General features: G+C 41.6%; 1 protein-coding gene across 9 annotated transcripts; it reads left to right on the top strand.

Annotated features, from left to right (window-relative positions):
- Nucleotides 1–353: 353 nt before the first annotated feature.
- On the top strand, nucleotides 354–13,973 carry NME5 (NME/NM23 family member 5). Of its 9 annotated transcripts, none has more exons than XM_068959356.1 (6): nucleotides 354–1,059; nucleotides 6,294–6,459; nucleotides 8,912–9,117; nucleotides 9,483–9,583; nucleotides 10,609–10,727; nucleotides 13,729–13,973. In XM_068959356.1, the coding sequence occupies exons 2-6, from the start codon at nucleotides 6,331–6,333 to the stop codon at nucleotides 13,813–13,815; spliced, it is 642 nt and encodes a 213-aa protein (XP_068815457.1). In that variant the 5' UTR covers nucleotides 354–1,059; nucleotides 6,294–6,330; the 3' UTR covers nucleotides 13,816–13,973. The 9 variants fall into 9 exon arrangements, with proteins under 9 accessions (XP_068815457.1, XP_068815456.1, XP_068815454.1 ...); XM_068959355.1 differs by lacking the exon at nucleotides 354–1,059 and adding an exon at nucleotides 1,556–1,915 and having other exon boundaries at nucleotides 6,169–6,459; XM_068959353.1 differs by lacking the exon at nucleotides 354–1,059 and adding an exon at nucleotides 1,557–1,915.
- The last annotated feature ends 9,099 nt before the right edge of the window (nucleotides 13,974–23,072 follow it).

Below are 23,072 nucleotides of genomic sequence, written 5' to 3'. Positions count from 1 at the left end.
CACATAGTTATAGCTACTGCTGACTTCTGAACTTACTCTAAAATTTTTCAGTTAACTGGAATATATACTTTAAGTATTTTTCTACGTACGTTGCCAGATACAGAAAAGACCTATCGTAGTTCTTCTGAAACATCATTTATTTAACTGATTGTCTCTTGTAACTTGCCATATAAAAGATTTGTATGTGTTTATTCATACATTCATTCACTCAGCCTGGATGATATCATTGAGCTTAGTGGCCTCGGGGATAATCCAAGGCAATATTACGTTAAACACCACGTAGAACAACAACAGAGAGAGAGTTTGTGCTCCAGGAAGCCTATAGGTTAGGTGAAAGCCAAGAAGGAATATCTTGGTACAGGTGAGGAGGAACTTTATAGAAAACAATAAGCCAATGCTTTTTGTGTTGTACTGTAGTTACCTTGGAAGGAGATTGAAGTTGTATTCACAGGCATTCAAGGGCAGCTCATCCTGAGCAACACCATGGGGTAAAACATGAAGGGGTTTATTTGGAAATGCAGTAATGGCATTCGATTGTACCAGCTGATGGAAATAGGAGATAACCTTTCACTGTCAAACCAAAGTGGACTGAAACAGTGTGAATGGGCTTGCAATTAAAGACTAACAGTTTTGTGTGTGATAGGGAAACTGTGCCTTTGGAAAGATGCGGAGAACTGACATAGTTAAACCAATGAACTGAGAAAATAGTTTTGCATAAGCTTTCTGAATGGAAGTGAATGATTTATTTGCTGAGGCCAGAGGAAAGGATGTCAGCACAAACTGAGAAGAAGAGAGCTTGAGCAAGATTCCCAGCCATGTCAATAAATAACACAGATCATAGCTTGGCTTACAGGCTCCACAGCAGTTTAGACCAATGTGAGTCCAGACCCCGCGTTCCTGGCTGTAAGGTTACACCCACTCCTTTGCACAGCACACTGTAAACTAACTCAGCCAACAGGTAATTGGTTTTCAGTCTGATCGTCAGCCTTAGCAAGCTCATTACCAAGACTTAAATTGCAATGGAGACACCTGAAGCATAAAAGGAGACACTAATGTGAGGTAATCACATCTGTAGTTACCAATGAGGTTTTTCAGTTATGAGGAGGTGGGAAGGGAGGAGAGAATCAAGAATAGAGCTCATCAGTGCTCTTGCAGAAAATGGAAAGAAACACAAGGGAAGGTACTGACAAGCCAAGGTGAACCAGTGATTGGGGAAGAAGCGATAGGTGAGAATAATTGCAAAAATTAAGATGGGAAGATAGCTGGCTATGTTAGCAGTAGTTAGTGACTGAAAAGCCAGAGGAGTTATTTAAGAGCTGGGAACCGTTCCAGATGGCTAGAGGAAGCAAAAGTAGGCTTGGAGAGGTTTTAAGGTAGAACTGGGAGAGCGATGTGACTGGAAGACTCATAAAAGTGAGAGGAAAAGAGACGCTTCTGGCCAAAGTTTTTTTTTGGTTATTACTATGTTTTTATTTTTTTATTCTCAACGTGGAAGAGACTGAAGTATAGCTATACGGATGCTAGGGAGGGTCAGAGAGGAAATGAAATAGGGTGAGGTTAAAAGGGCAAGTGGTGGCTTTACAGGAGGCGTTTAGATATAAGACTTTAGTTGTTACTTAGGGACTTGCAGAAAGGGGAAGCATCAAGAGAATGCTTTGTTAATTTTATCTTAAAAGGGTGAGATAGCGAATAGAAGAAAACAGAAGGGAAAGCTTGGCAGGGGTTAGTCAGCAGTAGTGAAAAACTAGCCAGGATTACAAGCGTGTGGTTAAGCTGAAGAAGTAGAATTCTCGACGAGGCAGCAGAAGCGGAGGGGAGAACAGCCTTGCAGTAGAGGAAGTTAGCTTGATCACAGGATTTCCGTCAGAGACACTTTACACTGCAAAAGTAAGCTTGGATGAAGCAAGTGTGGAAGGTAAGGCAGTATTGTGGGTAGGTAGGGCAGAGCTTATACTAAAAGACGGAGGCAGAGAAAGTTGTATGTATGGTAAATGTATAACTAGCAAATCATTTCTAAAACAAATAAATGCTTATGGTGCTTAACATCAAAAGGCAAAAGAAGTTGAAAGGTGTGCAAGCTTCACTTGTAATCAGTGCAACTCGTCATTATTTTTTCTTTAGCTTTTCTTCACTCTTCTTTTCTCTTATGGGAGGCTATTTTACACTTTTTTGTTTGTTTGTTTTCAAACTAATAGACTACAGGTAATTTATTTCTCCACCTTCTGATACTAGTAGGATACAAAGCCATGAAATAAGTACACTTTTTAAAAGAAGAATATTATCTTTTGTTACTGGAATGCAAAGGCACCCACAGCCAGAATCTTTCAGTGTTATTATACTCTGTGCCAGCTAAAAATAAGCAAGACAACTAAGGCTTGTTAAACCTCTTAACAGATAAGATACAGCAGCAAAGCTATGCCCAGAGAAGTATGCAGAGTTGTAACTAATGCTCTTTATACATAGGGTTTGGGGGGGGGGGGATGAAAAAAGCAAAATTATAATTACAAAGTCACATCCCTGGCCTTCTGAAGGAGGATGTTTCAGAAAGGCTTTAGTTATCAGAAATGTATTTTTCAAATGTTATAACGATAACATGCATATAATTACATTAACATAGGATTGAAAGGCTGGGTTTATGGAATCCAAGGCTTTAGAGCAAACCTTTGAGATTCTACTGCTGTAAAAAGCTGCATCTTTGTTAGTGAACACGCAACGCTATTTTCTCTCAGAATGTGGGGCCGCTTTAAATTTCTGGGTCTGTGTTATTAAAACATCGTGGGAAGCATAGCAGGAGGAAACCCAGAATAATTGGCTGAAGCTTCAGATCCAGCGGCCTCCTCATTGGAGAGATGGGGATTCTCCGAGATACTAAAATTAGACAATCTCCGCCCTCCAGAAATGCTTCTGGAAACAGCGAGGAGGAGAAATTCTGACACAGAAAGATGGCCCAGGGCTTGGGGGGGGGGGGGGGGAAGGGGAGAAGGAGTGAAGTCCACTGGACCCCCCCGCTCATGGGGAAACTTGGGTATATAAGGGTGCAAAGAACTTTTTTTTTTTTTTCCCCTAACTTGGGTAACTGGAAAAAAATGCAAACAATAAAGAAATTGCAAAAGACTAATGGTAGCAGTGTTTTACAAGAGAAATTAAATTCATCATCTCTTACATAATAATTCCAAACTGCTTGCTGACGCTGAGGAGGCCTTTCAACTTCAAAGCCTAAGGTAGGGCTGTGGGACTTGTATTTATTTATGCTGAAAAAGGACCTTTGACGAATTAGCTCTGAAATAAACTAAAAAGCAGGTGAACACCCAAATCTTTCTACTAGCCTACCTGTAATAAAAACACTTTTACCTGCTATTTGTGTGTAGTTGCTGTGGTTACAATGTCTTTGAATTAAATACTAGATAAGCTGTCTCTGCTGAGGAAACAAATGCCATGCACCTATCCTAATGCAGGAACAGCTGTACCTGAATTATGCAGGCGTGTGTATTTTTCCTCTTGGAACCTTTACTTATTTATTTTAATGACAAACATTTTCCCTCTTTGATTTAAAGCGTATTTAAAATTGGCTGGTAAGTGATATGTGACTTTTCTTCCTGTTTTTACATTCACTTCTTAAAGATATACCAACCGATGAAAATTAAAACGCCTTAATGAAAAATAAGATTAAGGCAAAGTCTGGGTTTATCTTCTTTTTTTTTTCCTTTTTAATACTTAACAATAACCTTAGTAATGAACTTGTTAGAGAAATAGCAAAAGATACTAATCAGGGGTACCCAGCATCAGTATCTGTAGCTCTTTTAAAGCGCGTTGGCTGTCACCTCCTCTCCCCTGCATATATTTTCTGTTTGGCTTCACTTAAAAAATCAAGCTTATATAACTCTTTTTCCATCCCTCGCTTTCTGTCAGTCTCCTCTTAAGGACTCTTGAATGCATCGTGTCAGACCCAGCTGAAACTGGCCAACAACTGAGGCCTTAACAATAACAAGGACCCCATGATTTTTTTGGGACGCTGGCAAGGGGGTAGGCAAGGCCCAAATGAGCGAAGCTGGAGGAGGAAAGGCTGCAGCGTAAGCTGGGTAGTTTATCTGTTCCGTCAGGCGGCCGGCGCCCAGACGCGGCCGGGCCAGCTGGCGCGCGTTCAGCCAGGAAGGGGCCGCGGCACAAGCCGCGACTTGGGCTTCCAGGTCGGTGGCGGCTCCGCAACGTGTGAGAGGGGGCTGGCGTCATGTAGAGCCCGTAACGCACGCGGCATAACTGGTCTGGTTGTGGGCGCACGCTTCTCGCAGGAGCGAGCCGAGCCGGGGCAGGGCTCGGGGAGACGTGGGGCGCGCAGGCGCTGGCGGGTGTCAGCGTTGCTCGCCACTCGCCACCTCTGGTACTCGTGGAGCATCTCATTACGTTTTATTAACTCAGACAGGCGGTGACTCTTTATTTTTTGAGTCAAGTAGTGCTGTATAGGAACTAATTAAATTAAAACGCAGGAAACCAGTATTAAACATCTAAGATGTCTGGTATGTTGTAAGACTATATACTGTGAGCTCCCAAATTCTGCGGGAGATTTTGACTGCACATATAAAAAGGGAACATTACTGTGCGTGCTCCTACAGTAAATAGTAATAACTAAGTAACTTGAAGAAGGGCTTGTGTGTTCAGCAGCTAATTTATTTTTCCAGTAATACCACTTAGTCTAATAAATACTACTGCCAGTCTTTAAATTAGCCTAGCTTATGGTCATTCTTTGCTGCACATGAACTGACAGAAAGCTTTTCAGCTCCTGATTGTCCTGGAGAAAGCAGACTCGATAACCTCCACATAAATAAATCGTCTTACTTCCCTTAGGTAATAAGAGTATAAGGGGCTAATAAACAGGAAAACGTGCCCCTTAAGTATTTGCAGCGGGGACCGCGGGTACCCTAGGCCTGCGAGGAGCGTTTCGCAGCGAGCACAGGGCGGCTGCCGCCCTTTGCAACGCTCCCCGGCCGCCATTTCTGATCGCTTCCCCCCTCCCGCGCGCCAACGGCCGCCGGCGGGGCGCGGAGGCCATCTTGCGGCCGCCTCGGCGCCGGCCCCGCCGCCGTCTCCTAGCAACGGCGGCGGGGCGCGAAGGTGCGTGGCATGGCGCCGGCGGCGGGAAAGCGCCTGGGGGCGGCGGGGCGGGGGGCGTGTGGAGAGAAGCGAGCCGTTTCCTCGCGTGTTCGCCGAGCGCGGGCCCGGCCGGGATGCTGGTGTCCGTGGAGGGGTGCTTGTGTCTGCCCGCTCGGCTGCTCTAAACTCTGTGTGTGTGCGCGCGCGTGTGTGTGCGACCTGCCGGGGCGGTCGCTCCCTGCTCGCGTCTCTCCCAGAGCAACGAGCTCCCTTGGTGGCTTCACAGCTTTTGGGGCCACCAGACATAACCCTGCTGTAGTTTTGAGACAGACTCCTTTCAGTAACGTAAGGGCTTACGGGGCGGGGGGGGGGGGAGCACAGAGGTGTAGGGAGGGAGGCACAAGTCTGGATTCAGACATGCTGGAAGAGTCTAATTGCAACCCGCCAGGCAGCCCGGGACCTACAGGAGATGCTGCCTGTGTCCAGCGCAGATGGAGAGAGACCTAGGACTGTCACAGTGGAGGGGGAGAGAAGAAGGGAAAAGGGCAGTGGTCACAAATCGACAGGAAACCAGGCCACGTGGGCTCCGCAGTTCCCAGGACAATTCTGTATCCCGAGCACTCACTGATGGCCTGAGCCAATTACATAAAAAACTGGCGCTTCTTCTTGAGTACATAAATATAACGGTTAAATAAAAATGCAGAAATACCCCGAGGCATGCAGCTGGACCAGCTCCAATCCACACTACAATCTTTGTACGTGATAATATACCCTTTGGGTTTAGCAGACCATACATGACTTAGGGGGGTACTACAGTAGGCCCGGTTCTTTTTTTTTTTTTTGCACTTAGTGTAGTTCAGTATTTTTTTTTCCATGAGAGCTTGTGCCTTAGCTTTGTTCTTTGTTCCACAGGACAACGGCTGTCTTTCCCTCATACGTTGTCCGAGTTGGTGTAATTTTAGAAATAGTTGCTGTCATTTTATGTTTGGCTAATAACATTTAATTATTGGCTTACTTTCTGCAAAACGTTACTGCGCTGCAAACGGGAGCGTGAATTACAGAATGCAAACTGTTCCACAGAAAATCCTGCATGGATGTTCTGAACTGGGGATAACCTGCTTCACTCCTGCAGTACACAATAAATGTCACCCTACCTTACTGGGTGGTCGACAAACTCCAAATATCATGAACTGATATCATTGCAGCACAGAAGAAGCGCCTGAATTTTAGCTGGAAGCCAAGATGCAGATGTTAATGCCTGAGCCTCAGATTTTTGTGGAAAAAACTCTGGCCCTCATCAAACCAGATGTCATTGATAAAGAAGAAGAAATAGAAGATATCATTCTCAGATCAGGGTTCCTGATTGTTCAGGTAACAGACTGTGTTCCAGATAAAGTAATTGCGGTTTATAAGTCAGAACAGTATTTATCTTAACTGTCAGCAATTAAGCTAGCAAATACAGGATAATATCCAAAAATAAATTTGTGTTTTTCATATGTCCAGCCACCACTGCCAGATACTGGAAGGATATATTTTGCTGCTGCATGAGATGGAACAGACCTTGCTGATAGACATAGTCACTATTTTGCTGACCGCGGGAAAACACAGACTTTGTTCATGAACTCTAATTTAGCAAAGATATGTAGCAGCTAGTGTTGACTCTCCAGAGTAACTCTCTGGAGAGTGTAATTTTCTAGTATCACAGTGTTTCATATAGCATGCATTTGCCAAGTGGATACTTCCAGAATTAATTGACTCTGACCCATCTGACATGTTTTAAAATATTTCCGATGTTTTTATTGTAAATGGGCTTTATAGCTTTTGGGATGTACAACAAATGTTTCGTTTCAATAGGCCTTATTGAGTTTGTCTTTTTGAATTTTGGATCTGGTGTGGTGGTCATGGGAATATTGCCTAGAGCACTCGTGTCAAACCCTGGGCTTTTTGGGAAGACTCTTAAAGCCAGGTTTTGAGCAGAGGATGTGTTAAGGGGAAATTTGTCTTTAACTAACACGGAAATGTCTTCTTTAAGTCTTCTTTTAAGACTCTTTTAAAAAGCATTTGAAACAGAGTAAGTGACAAGAGAGGAGAATTGCCTTTCCTTTTACCCTCCCTCCATCCTTTTCCTCGGCAAACTTCTGGAACGCTTGGCCATCCCGTGCTTTGCAGGGAGCGAGCCGTGTGGCTTTCCCCATCCGGCTTCGCTTTCCGGCTGGGGGAGACCCTGGGGGAAACATAACAGAGGCGGGACTGAAACGAGGGACACGCACATCAGCAAGGGCAGTGAGGGCTAGGGACGCTGGCTCCGTGCCTGGCAGCACGTTTTTGCTCGCTTTCAGCCTTCCGGCCGGGAAGAAGCGCTGTGGGGCGGGTACGGCCTCCTGCGCGGCAGCGCTGCCGCGGCGAGGGCGGCGGGTGGCGCCGCGCCGCCGCCGCCGGGTGGCGCTGTCACACAGCGGCTGCTGAGGCGGCCGCGGCGCGGCCTCCGCCGGGACCACCTCCCCCTCCGCCTCTTCCTCCTCCTGCCCCTCCTCCTCTCCCCTTCCTCCTCCTCCCCTTCCTCCTCCTCCTCATGCCTCGGCCAGGGCAGCGTGTGGCGCTGCGGAGGAGCCTTTCAGTGAGCGCGGCCTGCCTTTCTGTATATATTTTTTATAGAGAGAGAGAGAGAGTAGCGTTTCTCTTATTTTTGTGAGCGCTGCTCTTTCACACTCGTTCTTTTTTTACCCACCTCCCTGGTTCTTTTATTTGTAGGAAATTCATCAGACAAAGAGAACGAGATGAGAAAACGTTTATAGCGGCGTCTGATGTCGCCAGTGATTTTAGCACTGAAATTAGCAGGCACTGAATGTACCCTGTTTCACAAGCTCGGTCTCAAGGAGTGCACTTTTTACATCATTTTATTTTATTTTATTTTTCCCCACAATGGCCTTACGACAGCTTACCCCGCTTGTCCTAACGCTGGCCGCCTGCAGGCTAGATAGCTGTTCTGAAAATCATAAAGCGTTAGTACGCTGAATGAAAAATAGAACAATTGCATAATTAATGGTATGCGTAGAAGAGAACACTGTGTAAATGCAGAACATGATGCTGGAGTAGCTGAGTAAGTAAATCCTGACCTTGCAGTGTTTTTCCCTTCTGTACTGTGTCCTGGCTGTACATTAAGTCACCCAGCTGTTCTAAAATACTGTAGTTTGTGTAGAAGAGTGCATCTTACTCAAATGTGCTTAATTAACTCAAACCTGCTCAATTTACTCAGAAAACTTACATTTATAATACTCTGACTCTCAGAGAGGATCATCTCTGGGAGAATCACACTAGATGGCGGACTCGATATGGATCTGTTCAGCCTGCAGCTGAGATTGTGACTGCACCAAAGGACTGTGTATCTATTCTACCTTAGGTAGCAAGCTATCTTCATTTAGCAAGGAAAATTAACAGCAGTGGTCAACAAACAGTACTATAGACCTTGCGTGCCAAAGTATCACTGAGTACGTAGAGGGGCAGAGAGGCTATGCTGAAGCCCAGGCTGCTGTGGCTTCACTGTTATTGTTACCCTTGCTGGAGAATTAAAACTAGAATGAGGGTGCCAGTCCGTGCTGCAGTCACACTTTTTATGGATATGTGACCATACTCAGCAAGACAACTGTGAGGCCCCAAAGTGCTGTGTTGTCTCTTTTCAGATTACTTTAGAGAAAGCTTAATAGCTGGAGAGAATAGCTTGCTACAAACATTCTGCAAATGTTTTGATGTTTTGTCAAACTAATTTAAAAATGGCTGTTCTTGTTCTTCATTAGTTTTTCTTGTTTTCTTTTACGCTTTATAGAAACGGAAGCTCCAATTAAGCCCAGAGCAATGTAGCAACTTTTATGCAGACCAATATGGGAAAATGTTTTTTCCTAATTTAACAGCCTATATGAGTTCTGGACCTTTAGTTGCCATGGTTCTTGCCAGACATTGTGCAATCTCATACTGGAAGGAGTTGCTTGGACCATCAAACAGCATAAAAGCTAGGGAAACTCACCCTGACAGGTAACTCACTGTGAAGTCAGTGGGATTTTGTCATTCTTTTAATTGAGACCAGAATTTCTCTCTCTTTTTTTTTTTCTTCCATACAACAGAAATACAAATCTGGGATGGCCTGTTATCTCTTAGAAATTACAAGTAACGTAGCTTTTCACCGTTGTTTTTAAGTATATAAAATTCACTCATTTTATGGAGAATGCTGAGTGCGTGAATACAAATTTTAGTTAGCAGTTTATTTTGTTGAAAACAAAATCATCAAGCCAGTGTCTTGTTAAGTAGTCCATGTATATTGCTTTTATATGCTCTCAAAGCGTAGAGACTTGAAAGGGTTTTGCAGTTGCCTGCCAGACATTTCTTTCTCTTGCTTTTAGTTTAAGGGCAATCTATGGGACTGATGATCTGAGGAATGCACTCCATGGCAGTCATAGCTTTTCCTCAGCAGAAAGAGAAATCCGATTCATGTTTCCAGAAGGTAAAATGGTGTAACTAATATATTGCCAGTCTTTGGGAAGATAGTGCCCTTCCCAGGTATTACTTGCCTCTGTCCAAATCCTGGATATGATTTGGTTTAGAAGGGGTTGGGCTTGTTTGCTTTAAGATAATGTGAATCTCTTTCCGTATAAGTTGATATTTGCTGCTATGAATGACGTACCAAAGTCTATTTGAAGAGCCATTGTAGTTACAGAGACTGCTTATGCTTTTCAAACTCTGTGGTTTGGAAACGGAATTGGAACAGACAAAGCTAGTAAATGAGAGGAAGCGGGAAGCTATTATACTTCAGCATGTTTTTCTGGCAGTGACAGCCCAGGGGCTCCTGTTGGTTTGAGAAGACTGACTCTTTTCTTAGGCTCAGGTTGAGTAATTCCTGTTCGACAGCTGCTGATGCTCGCATGATAGTGCAATTCCAGAGTTAAGTGCCAGAGAAATGGGCCATAGAACCTGTAAAAGTTGGGAGAGAGTCCTTGTTTGTAGTGTAACATTTGAGAAGTGACTTTCGTCTTTGACAGAAAGATGCAGAAAGCAAGCCAGCTCTTTCAGTTAGTTTAATAAAATATATTGCACTTCCCTACAAACTTTGCCTCGTGTAAACCGTATGTCTCTCTTCCTCACTCCAGTAGCAAAGCTGAAGTTGACATGAGACTTCTAGGCCGTTAAGAACCCAGCTTCACGCTATAAGAAGGAAGTACTAAACGCAGGACATATTGTTTCTCCTTTACCCCCAATATATCTTCAAGGATGTAGGTGTTTTCCCAGATGGTCTGATTTCCTCACTTTTCATAATCAGCTATAATTAGTAAGATCACCTCAGGGACACTGTAAAGGAGTTCAAGTAGTTTCTTTGCAGTTTGTTGTGTAAGAAGCTATACAAACCATTATGTATTATTAACATATTAACATCAAGGTAAATATAGACCCGCATATAAACAACCTTGGAAAGAACGCCTTTTTTAAACACTGTACACGTTGCTTTCCAACACCTGTGGTTACTCTTTACAGTGATCGTGGAGCCAATTCCAGCTCGACAGGGAGCTATGGATTACTTGAACCTTTATGTAAATCCTACTTTACTAGCTGGACTAACTGCACTTTGTAAAGAGAAGCCAGCGGATCCAATGGTATGCACAGTATATCTGTATTGCGTTGTATGCTTGTGATACGTTTACTTTATATTAATATTCGTGATCCCTTTTTATAGAAGAGCTGCCTTTTTTTGTTAAAGGCTAAGCTATGCTATTTATTTCAGCTGTCTGCTAATAAGGTAGACAGAATAACATTTGCCTTCCAAGAAGTTGACTGGTTGGTTAACAGGTAAAACCAAGGCCAGGACTAAATGAAATCAGCTTTGATGAAATGATAGTATTTTTCAGGAGACTTCTATAAAAATATTTCTAACCCATAGTTGTTACAGAATTCGCATATGATGGCAGGAAAGGTAAACAGGTGCTCTCATATGATGTCAAATGTCAGTCTTTACTTAATTTACTGTTTCTGGGACAAGTTTGAGGTGAAACGTCTCTGATGCAGTAGATACTAAACGGTATTAGATACTAATCACTCTGGAAGTAGCTACACAGTTGCGTAAAACACGCTGGCGTTCTCAGCACGGCTGTCTATATTTTGTCATTGTTGTGTTTATTTAATTTAGTGGTATCAATCCTTCTTTAGTATAAGGAATTATCTTGGCTATACGTGCATTAATTAGCATTTGGTTGGGCTGCTCTGCAGTTCACCAGCAAAGCTATGCTGCTTCTGAGTGAAACTGCGTATTCGTTGAGTTGAATGATCAGACTGACCTACAGAAAATTCTTGTTACCCTTTCTGATTGTTCAAGCTGATGCATCTTTCTTTCCCTTCTCTCACAAATTATTGCTTTTAACCGAGGATCTCATCCAAATTGCAGTTCTGAGTGGAAAGAGTAGAGTTAATTTCCTTTTTTTTTTCCCCAGGCTCTAAACAACATTAATTTTCTTTCTTCTGGAAAAAACATGGTAAATGTTGTTTTCATTCTGAAAGTTCAGTCATTCACACTAGTACTCCTTTAAGAATGTGGATAATTAATCAGTGTGACAACTTACTGGCAGTTGTGGTGGATTCTACATCATTATCAGTTTCTTAATCAAGATTGTATTCTTCTAAAAGATACATTTCAGAAGAAAAAGACTTAAAAATAATTCAGAGACCTATCTGTGGCCTATGTGATACACACGAGGTCAGATTAAACACACTGTTATTGTTCTGGCTTTATAATCCTTTCACTTTATCTGTATGTCTACCACTGTTCCTACAGACATCTAGAAAATAGAGATGGAAGGTTCCCAAGGAGGTCATTTCATCTGTCCGTTTGCCCAAAGGCCAGACCAGTTGTACCCAGCCATTCCTAACAAATGTTTGTCTGGCCTGTTCTTCAGCAGAATCTACAATCTCCCTAGGCAATCTGTTTCAGTGGTTAATTATACTTAGTTGAAAAGCTTTCCCTAAAATTTAGCCTATTTCTGCTGTGCTCCAATTTTAAACACTTTTTTTTTTTTTTTTATTATCCCCAGAGGACATTAGAAATAGTGCAATATCTCCCTTTCTGCAGCAGTCTTTTGTATATTTGAAGTAAGTGTTACCATCTTTTTCCCTTCAGTCATTTCTTCACTGTACAAAACAAACTGATTTTTTCCTGTCATACCTACCTTGACATTTCCTAATCCTTTGATAATTTTGTTTCCAATTAATCTCTACATCCTGAGCAGTTTTCTAGACAGTTGTATAATAATTTACAGTAGCTTCATCTAGCCCATGTATCCCTTCCTTGCTCGTAAGAAAGTCACATGAGGCAGTGGCAATAGCTTTAATAAAATGAAGACATGATCCTTGTTATTTACTCCTTTCCTGTCTGTAGTCTGTGACCTTGTCACAGAAGGAAGACAAAATTGATGTCATATGATTGTTTTTGACAAATACATATTAGCTATTGCTTAACAGTTTGTTACCCGCTAGCCGACTTACAGGGAGATTGATGGACTTTTTTTTTTTCCCCTCTAGTATTCTTTCTTGAAACTGAAGTTGGGTGGTTGGGCCCTTCTTTCTCTCCTTCTATAAGATGGGCCTTTTCCAGGCTTCAGAAACTTGGCCTGTCCTCTCAGAAATAATTGCTAGCAGCACAGATATTGTCTCAGACTATTCCGTGAGGAACACAGGGTAAATTTGGTCAGGCTCAAATCATTTAAAATTTTCGAATTTTCCTAAATAGTCTTTCCAAAGGCTTTTTTTTCCTCCCCCTCCCCATTCTGTCTCGAGTTCTCGCTGCTCTGCTGCTATTGCTCACTGACAAACCTGTGAGGATTGCCTTAGTGCGCTGCTTGTTTATCTCAGGCTCTTTACAAACCAATCTTTTTGTATCTGGCATTACAAGGAGAGTGTTACTTACCTTACTGGTCTACCCTTCTATCAATTCTTCCACTTCACAGTATAGTATGAAGTTGGCTGTACTTAGCATTGCAGAAACAAATTGTCAACAGGCTTGTGAAGTAAATAAGGATGTGTTAAAAACTTGTCATTACAAGTGGAGAAATTGAGGCAAAGAGGTTAATTTGCCTAAGGCCAAGCCAAGCCATTGGCAGATGAAGTTAGAACTCAAGACATTCCTCCCTCCCACATTGTTTTTTAAGTACAATTTGCTGGAAAGCTTACAAATGAATTTCAAAAAGTAACAGTGTTTCATTTTTAAGTTTTAGGCATTATAAGGTGATTTCAGTGCAGAAAACCATGACATTTAATGGAAGAACTAGATAAAGTATCTGTAAATGTTATTAGAAATAATATTTCATTAAGTACTTTTGTGCATATTCTACAGCCTCATTCCAAAACAGAGTTCTTCTGGTTATTTGAAGTATTGCTGAAATGTTTAAAGACGGACATTGACAGGAAAGTTGTCTTCTAAAGATCAGTATGAATTGTTCAAAAACGATGTAAGTTGTGAAGATTTCACATTTAGAAAATAGGTTATTTGTTTTCATTTCTCAGTACAGTAGGAGAGTCTTTGTAAGTTTCAAATAATGCCTTTCGTTTTCTCCCATATGCTTTATAGAAAAAAAGCAGAACACTGAAGATGTTCTTTTTGTTCCACAGACTTGGCTTGCTGAATGGCTGATTGAACACAATCCCAATAAACCTAGGCTGCAGCATCAGACCATTGAGGCAGAGCCTCAAGGGTGAGAGCTCAAGGGAAACCATCTCAAGCATTCCAAGTTAAAGATATGAATTATCATTTTCAGTGCAGTTCTTGGATGTGTAATTACTATTTTCTGTAGTAAATGTTATTGTCATAACTTCCTGTATCTTCATAGGATAAATAAACTTACACTGAACAAGGATTTAACAGTTCTAGCAGTTTTTCTGCTGACTTAGTGACTATAGAATCACATGAAAAACTTATTGTGCCAGCTAATTAAAAAAAGAAAGAAAAAAGAATCATCGTCAGGTGTTATTTAACTGCCGTTTTCCTTAGTTGTCTTGATTGAGCTGTCTGGGAGAAGGAAATTATTTACACCACTGCAGCTTCCTCAGTGGCATTCAGCTGACCTCTACTTTGTGAAACTGAGACTTGTGTCGCAGCACTTGTTTAGCAGACATGCATTCCGTTATGAAGGGAGGTACCTGGATGTAACATAGAAAACAATTCCTGGGTGCACATTAGTGATTTCAGTGCTGTAATTGCTGATTAAACCACCTAGCTAAGGTTACTCTTAAAGGTGGTTCACTTGTCTCTGAGGTATTTTGTCAGAATATAATTTGGAGGAAGACATTAAATGCATCTTTCCCGTCTCACTGGCAAAAGGCACAATGATTATAAATCAGTCTTTGATTTCCATTAAAAGTCACAAGCAGGTATATTTCTGGCAAAGAGCGATGGTGTCTTCCAACGTTTGCTTAGAAGAAAGCTGTTTAATTGCAACAGCTCACCCTAAAGGATGTTATTTCTGTTCTACTGCTGTTAAAAGGTATGCTGAATTCTTTTGTTTTCCTCGTTGTTGTTTACACTTTAGTTTGTTCTATTAGAGAATTTCAAGAGAATGGGTTAGGGGCCATGCTATTCAAAAGACAGTGGGTTAATCCTGCACGGTAGTGCAAGATCGCTTTTTATAAAGTAATTGAACAGAATTTTTCTGTTCGTTTGCATTTTTAGAGCTGTGCTTACGCTGTTATCTTCAAGCTTTGTATCTTATGGCTTTTCTGGCTAGGATGGAGAGAACAAAATAGTTCTCACAACTTCGCAGTATTAGTATGCTTGACCAATACTAAACAAACAAGCAGTTTCATGGTTTATTTTATAAAAGACCTTGCTCTCCAAGTTGAGTAGTTACAGAAACATAAGTCATTTGTAGCATTAATTTTTTTTTCCAGCTGATTATTTGTCTTCTCAGTGGAAAGTACCAGTATTGCCACCTCAAAGGATAAACATTCAGATGACCTTTCCCGAAAATAATGAGACCTAAAAAAAACCAACTGTGACTTTTTGCAACCTCGCCACCCTCCAAAAGACAAACAGACGGAACAAAAACCAAACCTCAAATATGAAGAAAAAAATAGGAGATGATTAGAAACACCGGTAAACAGATCTGCTTATAACCAATTTCTTTTGCCTATAATTGTTTTTGCCACCTGTAAGTGTCAGATTGCTCCAGTCATAGGATACTTTTGCTTTGTGGTTTCTTGTCTGCAAAACCAAAATTTTTTCTTTAGAGATGGACAGAGATGGATGTTTCTTTAGAAACAAAAACAAAAATTCATTGAATTCAGAACATGTTCTCCTACACTTTGTTAGTTACTATGGTATTTGCTTACTTCTCTTGATGTGATTCTGCTCGACAATGAATATCTCCTTTATATTACTGTTGGAGTTTTCTACTTGTGTCAGACCTGTGTTATTTTATACGTGTAGAAGATTCATCAGCTTCCATAAGGAGTATGTAGGCCCTTATGGTATACCAGGAGGGGCCAGGGGAAAGGCAAAAGCAGCTGATGTTGCCAATGTTGTTGCCAATATCTATTATGGAAGTTAGTCTCTACTGTTAGAGCTAACAGCTTCTGTTGCTGGTTGGCATTCACTTCCCATTTGCCTAAAGGAAAGGCAGAAATACAAAAGCTACCTTCATCCGTTGGTTGCCATGTGGACCCACTGTGTCTGTACACCTAAATCAAGTATTGATGCAGCAAGTCTCACGGCCGAGATCTTGAGGAATCTGCATTAGCAAGCAGGATGTGGGCAGAAGGTCAGTCCTGGGAACGTAAAACAGACCGTGGGCATAACGGCCTGGTCCCCTGGGGGAGCTGTGACACCACCACAGGAGAGGCTGTTGGAAGAAGTGCTGCTGACTTTTCCTTAGGACTTTAGGTTTTCATTTGGCCCAGAGTGTTCCAGGCTTGGCCAATGACATAAATCCACATCACAGAAAACACGGCTTTGTTAAAAACAGAAGAACTAAATCATGTCTTAGGATGTGGTGTCAGCAAGGTAAACTACTCTCTATGGGAGCTAGTGACCCGTCCTCTCTCGCTCTATGGTCAAAATAATTTCCTTCCCTATTTAATTGTATTGGGTATATTTAACATTGAATGGGTTCATTTAGTTTTACTGCTTAAGTGCTGGAATAGAGCTCACACAAACCTATGTCCATAAAAACAGCCGTTCAGTCTCTCTTTCCCATAATTCCGGTTTTTCAGCCGACTTCATCTTGGAACTTTACTTACAGTATGCTTGCTATTACCTGTCCTGGAAGTTATCCTTAGAGCTATGCAAATTGAGCTAGTCTGAAGTATATGATGGTTCAGCCTTCCTGTCTCGTAAGGGATTTTATTATCTTTAAGAATAGGCCGGTTAAACCGCCAGGAACCTTGAACATACTTTACAGATGTCAGAAACCCCAATCCAAGCCAGTTCCCTTTTGCCTACATAAGTCAGAGCGTTGTAGCATGCCAAGCTTCAGAAAAGAGTCATTGTTTGGACCTTAGGACTTTCACTCAGCAACTTTAAGCAAAAAAAAAAAATTTACATGAACTTTTGCAAACCTTCATTTTTCTCATCTAGGGAAGGAAGAGGGAATTTTTCTTTCTTCCTTCGTTGAAGTTACTGATCTGGATCTTCCTTTACACACCAGTGGTCTAAATAAAATTGGTACATTAGTGATAAAACTGAAAGAAGATTGACTCATCACTATATGAAGGGAAGGAGTGACATAAACTCTACCTTTTTCAGTGCCATATTAGAATAACAGATTTGATCTAAAGACACAAGGGCCTTAGTTAATTTTAATTTGTTAAGCCGTAACAGTCAGATCAAGATAAATTGTCTTGTTTTGGACTGCAAATGTTGTTTTTGTCCATACCCAACAGCAGTGCATCCTCATAAAATACTGGAAAATAGTGTGTTTTTCCTTATTTTTTTTTTAAGCTTTCGTGTATAAATCTGAAGAGTAATTGTTTTCCTTTTGTTGGAAAGAGAAACTCTTTTCACATCATAAAGAGTTAACTTTTAATTGCTTTTGCCGTGCTGTTTTCTTTTAAATGGCAGTTGGTAGATTTGCTCTTGGGCTGGAAGTAGGGCTTCAGACCCCTCTGCTGATTAGCTGATATGCTTTGTTTTACTCAGGCTTAGCTCTAACCAGTATAACGACATCGCAAGGACCCTCACAGGAAATAGGTAGTTTCTTGTTCTGTTGTTAGTGAAACAGAAAAGCCTGCTATCTTTGAGATGGTCCACCATTAGCGGCTGCCTGTACCTAGAAAGCTTCTGAAGTCTGGATGCGCTCCTGGGTGTGGAGTGTGTCAGCAGCGTGACTGATATGCAGAGTGTCCTTGGGAGGATGCCTGTCAAATTATTGTTATTCCGCCTCCTACCAGGTGATCATAGAGACACTGCCATAAACTCCAGGGAGAGCCTATTGTTGGTCTTCTGAGCCAGAAATGAGGCATTGTTGCAAGACAGAAGCAGTCAGCGGGAGAAGAAAGCAGTTTGCAGACAAGCTGGTGAATGATACTCTATTAATGATAACACTGAAGGATTAAGAATTTTCTTCAATCTACTACTTGTGAGCGTTTCACAGCTGGAGGGAGGTGATGCTCTTATACAAAGTAGTTTATGTAGTGCATTGCGGAGTATGCTTACATGTGTCTTGCGTGGCATCGTATTTTCTCCCCTGGTTACTTCAAAACCTGACTCTTTAGGTAGTGATGGGTTTTAGGTTGAGTCACTCTTGCTCGGCTGTGGTACTGTTCGGAAACCTGATTATATATAAACAAAATGACACTATCATCTCTGTGACTTCTTCACCGTCAAGTTTACTCTACTTAAAAGTCTTTTCATGTTTTGGGATCTCTGAGTCAGCCTGGATGGATCCTCTGTATTACTAGAGAGAAAAATTGCAAGAGGCAGCTGGATACAGTCTGTCAGCCCCAGACTGTCTGGATGAGTAGTCACATATGAACTCGCCCTAAAGTCCAGGGAATTTTTACATGCAAGAACCTAATTTGGCTCTAAATTCTCTTGGCTTTGGTAAACTACTCTGCAAACCACCCGTGCTTCTTTATAATCTATTTATAGTCAGTGCCTAAGCTCTCATTTCCTTTGCAAGGAGACGGTTGTTTTTTGTTATGTTTCCAGAATCTGCACTGATTGTCAGGGTAGGAAATTCTGCACTTCCAAAAGCAACATCTTATTGCTATGCTGGCTATCGTTTCTTATCTCTTTTAGGTGTTGTAAAAGTTGTTTCTTACTGGGTGGCATTCCTGTTGCAGTGTGAATGACAGCAATGTTTTGTACGTATTTAGTTTTGTGTCAGGCCTCATCTCTGTATGTGAGAAAATTCCCAGGCGTATTTAACGTACGCGTGTGGATAAATCGCCTGCATGCCCCATAAAGTAGTTTACTACGGGCCAATATAAAGCAGTCATTACAGGCTGATGTTTAAACTTCTGAGATTAACAGTCTCTCAATTGCACTTACTTATTTTTATAATGTGTAATTTAGCAACTGAACTGTGAAAAGTTATGGCATAGCAAGGACTCTTTAAAAATATTGGCCCCAACTGCGCTTTCAGTTCTTTCGTTGTAAATCCAGAGAGATTCAATTCTCTTATTTAAGTGAAGAATGAAAATCTGATTAATTCTGGGAGCTACTCAGCTGGCACATTACACATGCATCTAAAATGTATTGTCAGATGTCGCCCTGGCACATCCTCCACCCCTGCTTAAAGGAAGGAGGTTTGTGTCTGATTTCTCTGGAGCCAGACTTGGACAATAGTGCTTTCTACTTGCAGCATGCTTTATTTCATATGCCATTTTGCTAGGGGGAGTTATGCAATGGTATTTTGCCTGGACAAGGAAAGTTTGATCAGGCCTCTCCATTTGGAGACTAAATGCTTCTTTCTCTGGCCACAGTGAATCTAGGTAGCCGTGAGATCGTTCTCTGCTAACTTATCACTTCCAGCCAAACTATCCCATGAGGCTATTTCAGAATTCCTTTTTTTTTCTTCAGAGGTCTTCCCTGTGAATATACTGAATTCACCAACAAAGTTTTGACCGTGACTGTCTTTGTTTTGCAAAGTTCTCTTGTAAACAGGCACCATGCTGGTCTCCCTGAATAGCACCATCAGTGCAATTGAATGGGAGCAACAAAAGCATAGGAAATGAAATGTCCATTCAATTTCCTAGTCATGTAAATGATAGTTTATCATACTGATTATTAGGTTCACGTAGTTAGGATCAGTCATGGTTTTAAGCCTTTTATTGCCGTTTTTATGAACTACAATAAAAACTGCCTCACCTGAGTGCTTATTCAAGGTAGAGGCATTCTCCAAACTTAGGGTTATAATTGCTATTAACTCATCGTTACATACGGCAAAGAACATCACCACGCTACAGAGCAGTCATGATGCATCTTTACAGTTCCAGTTGTTCATTCCCTCTGCAAAATGTGCTTTTTTAAAGATTACACGGGATTCCAGTAATGAACAATGTTAAGTAATCCGCAAATTAGTTTTGATCGTATTGAGTTTATTTAAATCATCTCTTCTCAGCAGATGTCAGAATGATCTACAAGGGAACTACCAGCACACAAATGGTGCAGGTGGGAATGACTCTTCTCAAGTCGTTCTTTGGAGCAGCAGCAACAGAATCGAGAATAAAATCTGTACCTCTTTAGTTCCATCTGTATGTCATATCCACTTAGCAGCATATCTCTTCAGTGAAAAACGCGGGCTTGTAATTAAGGAGAATCACCGCCATGTATTGGATGTGTAGCCCTATCTAACGTCCTTTGAATTAATGTGGAGGAGGTCTCTTCATTGTCTTTGTTTTGGAGCAGAATACAAGTCAAGGCTACTGAACTCTGCTCTGTACTTGTCCGCTAGCCCCTCTGTGTGGCTAATGTCTCAATTTTCCCACCTGAGCACAGCCAAATATTCCCGTGATCATCCAATACATAGCGTACCGCTAGGTTAAACAGTCCATTCTTAAAGCGTTAGTGCCTGTGCCCCTGTTGCTTGCGCTAGACTTTGGAGTGGAAATATGGGTACTTGCACAGGCAGATGTTACTGCACATGTGCTGCTGTGAACTGCACATTTAAGGACCTACCTGTACATAGAAATGGGGAGTTTTAACACCTGCGTTTTGGATAGTTTGACAGTTGTTTGGGCCTGGATCATTTGGCATTTAATACTTTTGAAAGGTTTCCTCAGAGAGAGTGGCTGTTGTGTAAATATGTGCAGAGAATTTCTATGTACATATGATGTTCTAATGGACACGGTTTTGTTCAGGAAAGCTGCTATCACTATGACTAATGACTGAAGACAAATCTATTAATGGCTTTTTCTGGACTTCCTAAATCAATGATCAGAAATTAGTGTCCAGTTTTCTTCAGTCCAGCAAAGGCATATTTAAACAAAGAAAAAAATTATTGCGGAATAACCTGAAAGAGTCAGTTGGTCTAACATCTTACAGAAGCGTCTTGTGGTTCTGTTCTGTGTTCCTGTCTGCAGCCTCTAAGGGCGAAAATCCAAAATGGAAACACCCAACGTGTTCAGTTAAGCTGTCTTTTGGAGCCATGAAGCAAAGAGAAACAGGCAGAGAAAGAGCCAAACGAGGACAGAAATGTTTCTGTTCTCCGCAAACTCACCTTCAACTACCTGTGTCCTCCTCTGTTCCTGCAAGTCACTAAAATGAAACGTTTCCCTAAGCCTCCACCTTGCAAATGTTAATAATCTTACTGAACAAAACTGCCCTTGGGTGAGAATCAGAGGTTTGCAGGCCTGATGTGGACAGAGAGAGCGAAGACGGGCAGACTGCTCAACTTCCTAGCTATTTGTTTCTCTAACCACTGTTTTCTGGATACGGCTGGGTGATGTGACCTTCCTCAGGTAACGTGAGGGAAATGTGTATATTTTTAAAATGAAATGAGCAATATTATGTTTGTTCTTAAAGCGGTATTGAAGAAGACGATGATAGGCCACATCCTTAGGCAGTTTTGCTGAGGTGGATGGTATTGTGCCGATCTGGGTATGAGCTGAGGATGTCGCCCTCTTAGTGTAAACCGGAAGTTTTTGGTTTTCACTCCCTTGCCCTGACAGGAAATTGGCCCTTTATCTGTATAGTTCCATTGAAAATCATCTGTTTCATTTTCATGTAGTATTGATTAGCTGGTTTGTTACAGGTTTTCTTCTTTATGGCTGACAAAGTGTAAGCGCAAAAGAATTTTAAGAAGTCGCCATTAAGATGTGCTGAGCCTCTTGTGCATCTAAAATATCAGTACCTGGTGCCAAGTGGTTTTTGCAGAATTAAAGTTGGCTTTTTTTTTTTTTTTTTAAGTGCGCACATGTGTAACATTAAATTGCTTTTGCTCACAGAGGTCGTGGGATTTGAGCACTGGTCCAGAGATGGCAGATTGCTTAAGGGAATTTAATCTTTACAGAAAAAAATTGTCTTCTAAAAATTTGCTTACTATTTTGGTATATAGTGCAAGGGGGAACATGTTAAGGCATGTCTTTTTGTTCGGTTTCAGTAGAAGTGGGACTTCTTCAGTTAAGTACAATAAATGGAAATTTCCCTTTTTCCCTCTCAAGTGTGTTTTGGTAACTGAAGCACATTCACACTTGGAGAGATGGGCCTGTTTTGCAAGGGAAAACCAAAACATTCCTGTGCAGCTAATATTGCAGCTCCTCTGGTGTCTTAAGTTCAAGCCACAGTAGGGGGTGCAGACACCTAATGGGAATGCAGTAACTTTCTGGATCTTTTCTTTGGAAGAAATAATAAGATGAGTCACAATTAACCCATTCCGCTAAATTTGTAAGGCCCTTGGAGGTGAGGGAAGGCTAACGTCTTTTAAACAAGGCTGCAACAGAGAGAGGCTAGGAGGGCCGAGGTATGTTACCCTGGGGTATTCTGAAGTCTGTGCATAGGCTGAGCAGTCTAGTCCTTCACTTCAGTGCTGTCATAGCTGACTTTCCTTTGGAGAAATCAAGCCCTTGCGTCGTCACTGTCTAGTTTTGAAGAGCTAACGCTTCCTTGAATGACTGTAATTACAGAGACAATTTTCTGAGGAGGTGCCTAGACCCTCACTTTGGAGGAAAAGTGCCCACCTAAAAATGGGGCCATGCCTGCAGGGAGCAGCAATAAAAGCTCACTCCATACTTTATTCTAGAGCAGCAATAAAAGCTCACTGCATACTTTATTCTAGACTGGGCTTATTCTGCATTGCTTGCTGCATCAGCTGTCCCCAGAAAGCTGTGGGTCAATAGCAGCCTGTCTTCGCATGGTGACTTGCCAGCTTTATCCTAAGTTTACTTGATTGCAGGCTTCAGTGAGTGGGGTGTTTTGGAACACTCAAAAATGCATTTCAAAACTGAGGTTTGATACTAAAATAGCTAAAAGTTTATGAATTCAGTGGAATCATAACTCATCCATAGGCTCTGTTTCTAGTTTAAGCCTATTAGTTCTAGTGGTTCATGCTGCAGAAAAGATAAAGGTCGTCTTTGCTCAAATCCTTTCAGGCCCAGTCAATACATCTGTCTTCACCATTGCAGGAAGCATAAATTTACTCCCTTTCTTACAACCTTCTCTTGTACATCCTTCCCTTAGATGTCCAAGTCTGACAATTAATCTAGCTTTGGTTATCTTGCTCTGGCACACCAACCCGCTTGACCAACACGTCCTGTGTTACGGAGTGAGCAACCCTAGGGGAGAAGGCTCTCCAGTGCAAGTATCAATAAATTGGCATGGCACAAAAGTTTTTGTTCCTCTTACACGATTAATGCACAAGGAGTGTTTTTAGGTATGTAAACTCAGACGCATTAGTTCATAGTGCAAAGTAATGAGAAAACGTACACTGATGTGAAAACAGATTACTCTGCCATGTTTTTCTCTGCCAGCCAGTGCAACAAAATCTAGGAAGCAAATTGTCTACTCTTGCATAGTAGTGGAC

Source organism: Struthio camelus, chromosome 13, assembly GCF_040807025.1.
Source record: "Struthio camelus isolate bStrCam1 chromosome 13, bStrCam1.hap1, whole genome shotgun sequence".
Classification (NCBI taxonomy): Eukaryota; Metazoa; Chordata; class Aves; order Struthioniformes; family Struthionidae; genus Struthio; species Struthio camelus.
This window is presented reverse-complemented; position numbering and strand designations above follow the sequence as displayed.

What these genes read in the sequence shown, in the direction of transcription:
- NME5 (XM_068959356.1), top strand. Translation starts at nt 6,331, where the DNA reads ATGCAGATGTTAATGCCTGAGCCTCAGATTTTTGTGGAAAAAACTCTG. An exon ending in CAGGGTTCCTGATTGTTCAG is followed by an intron (nt 6,460 to 8,911) that starts GTAACAGACTGT and finishes TACGCTTTATAG; the next exon opens with AAACGGAAGCTCCAATTAAG. An exon ending in AGAAGCCAGCGGATCCAATG is followed by an intron (nt 10,728 to 13,728) that starts GTATGCACAGTA and finishes TTTGTTCCACAG; the next exon opens with ACTTGGCTTGCTGAATGGCT.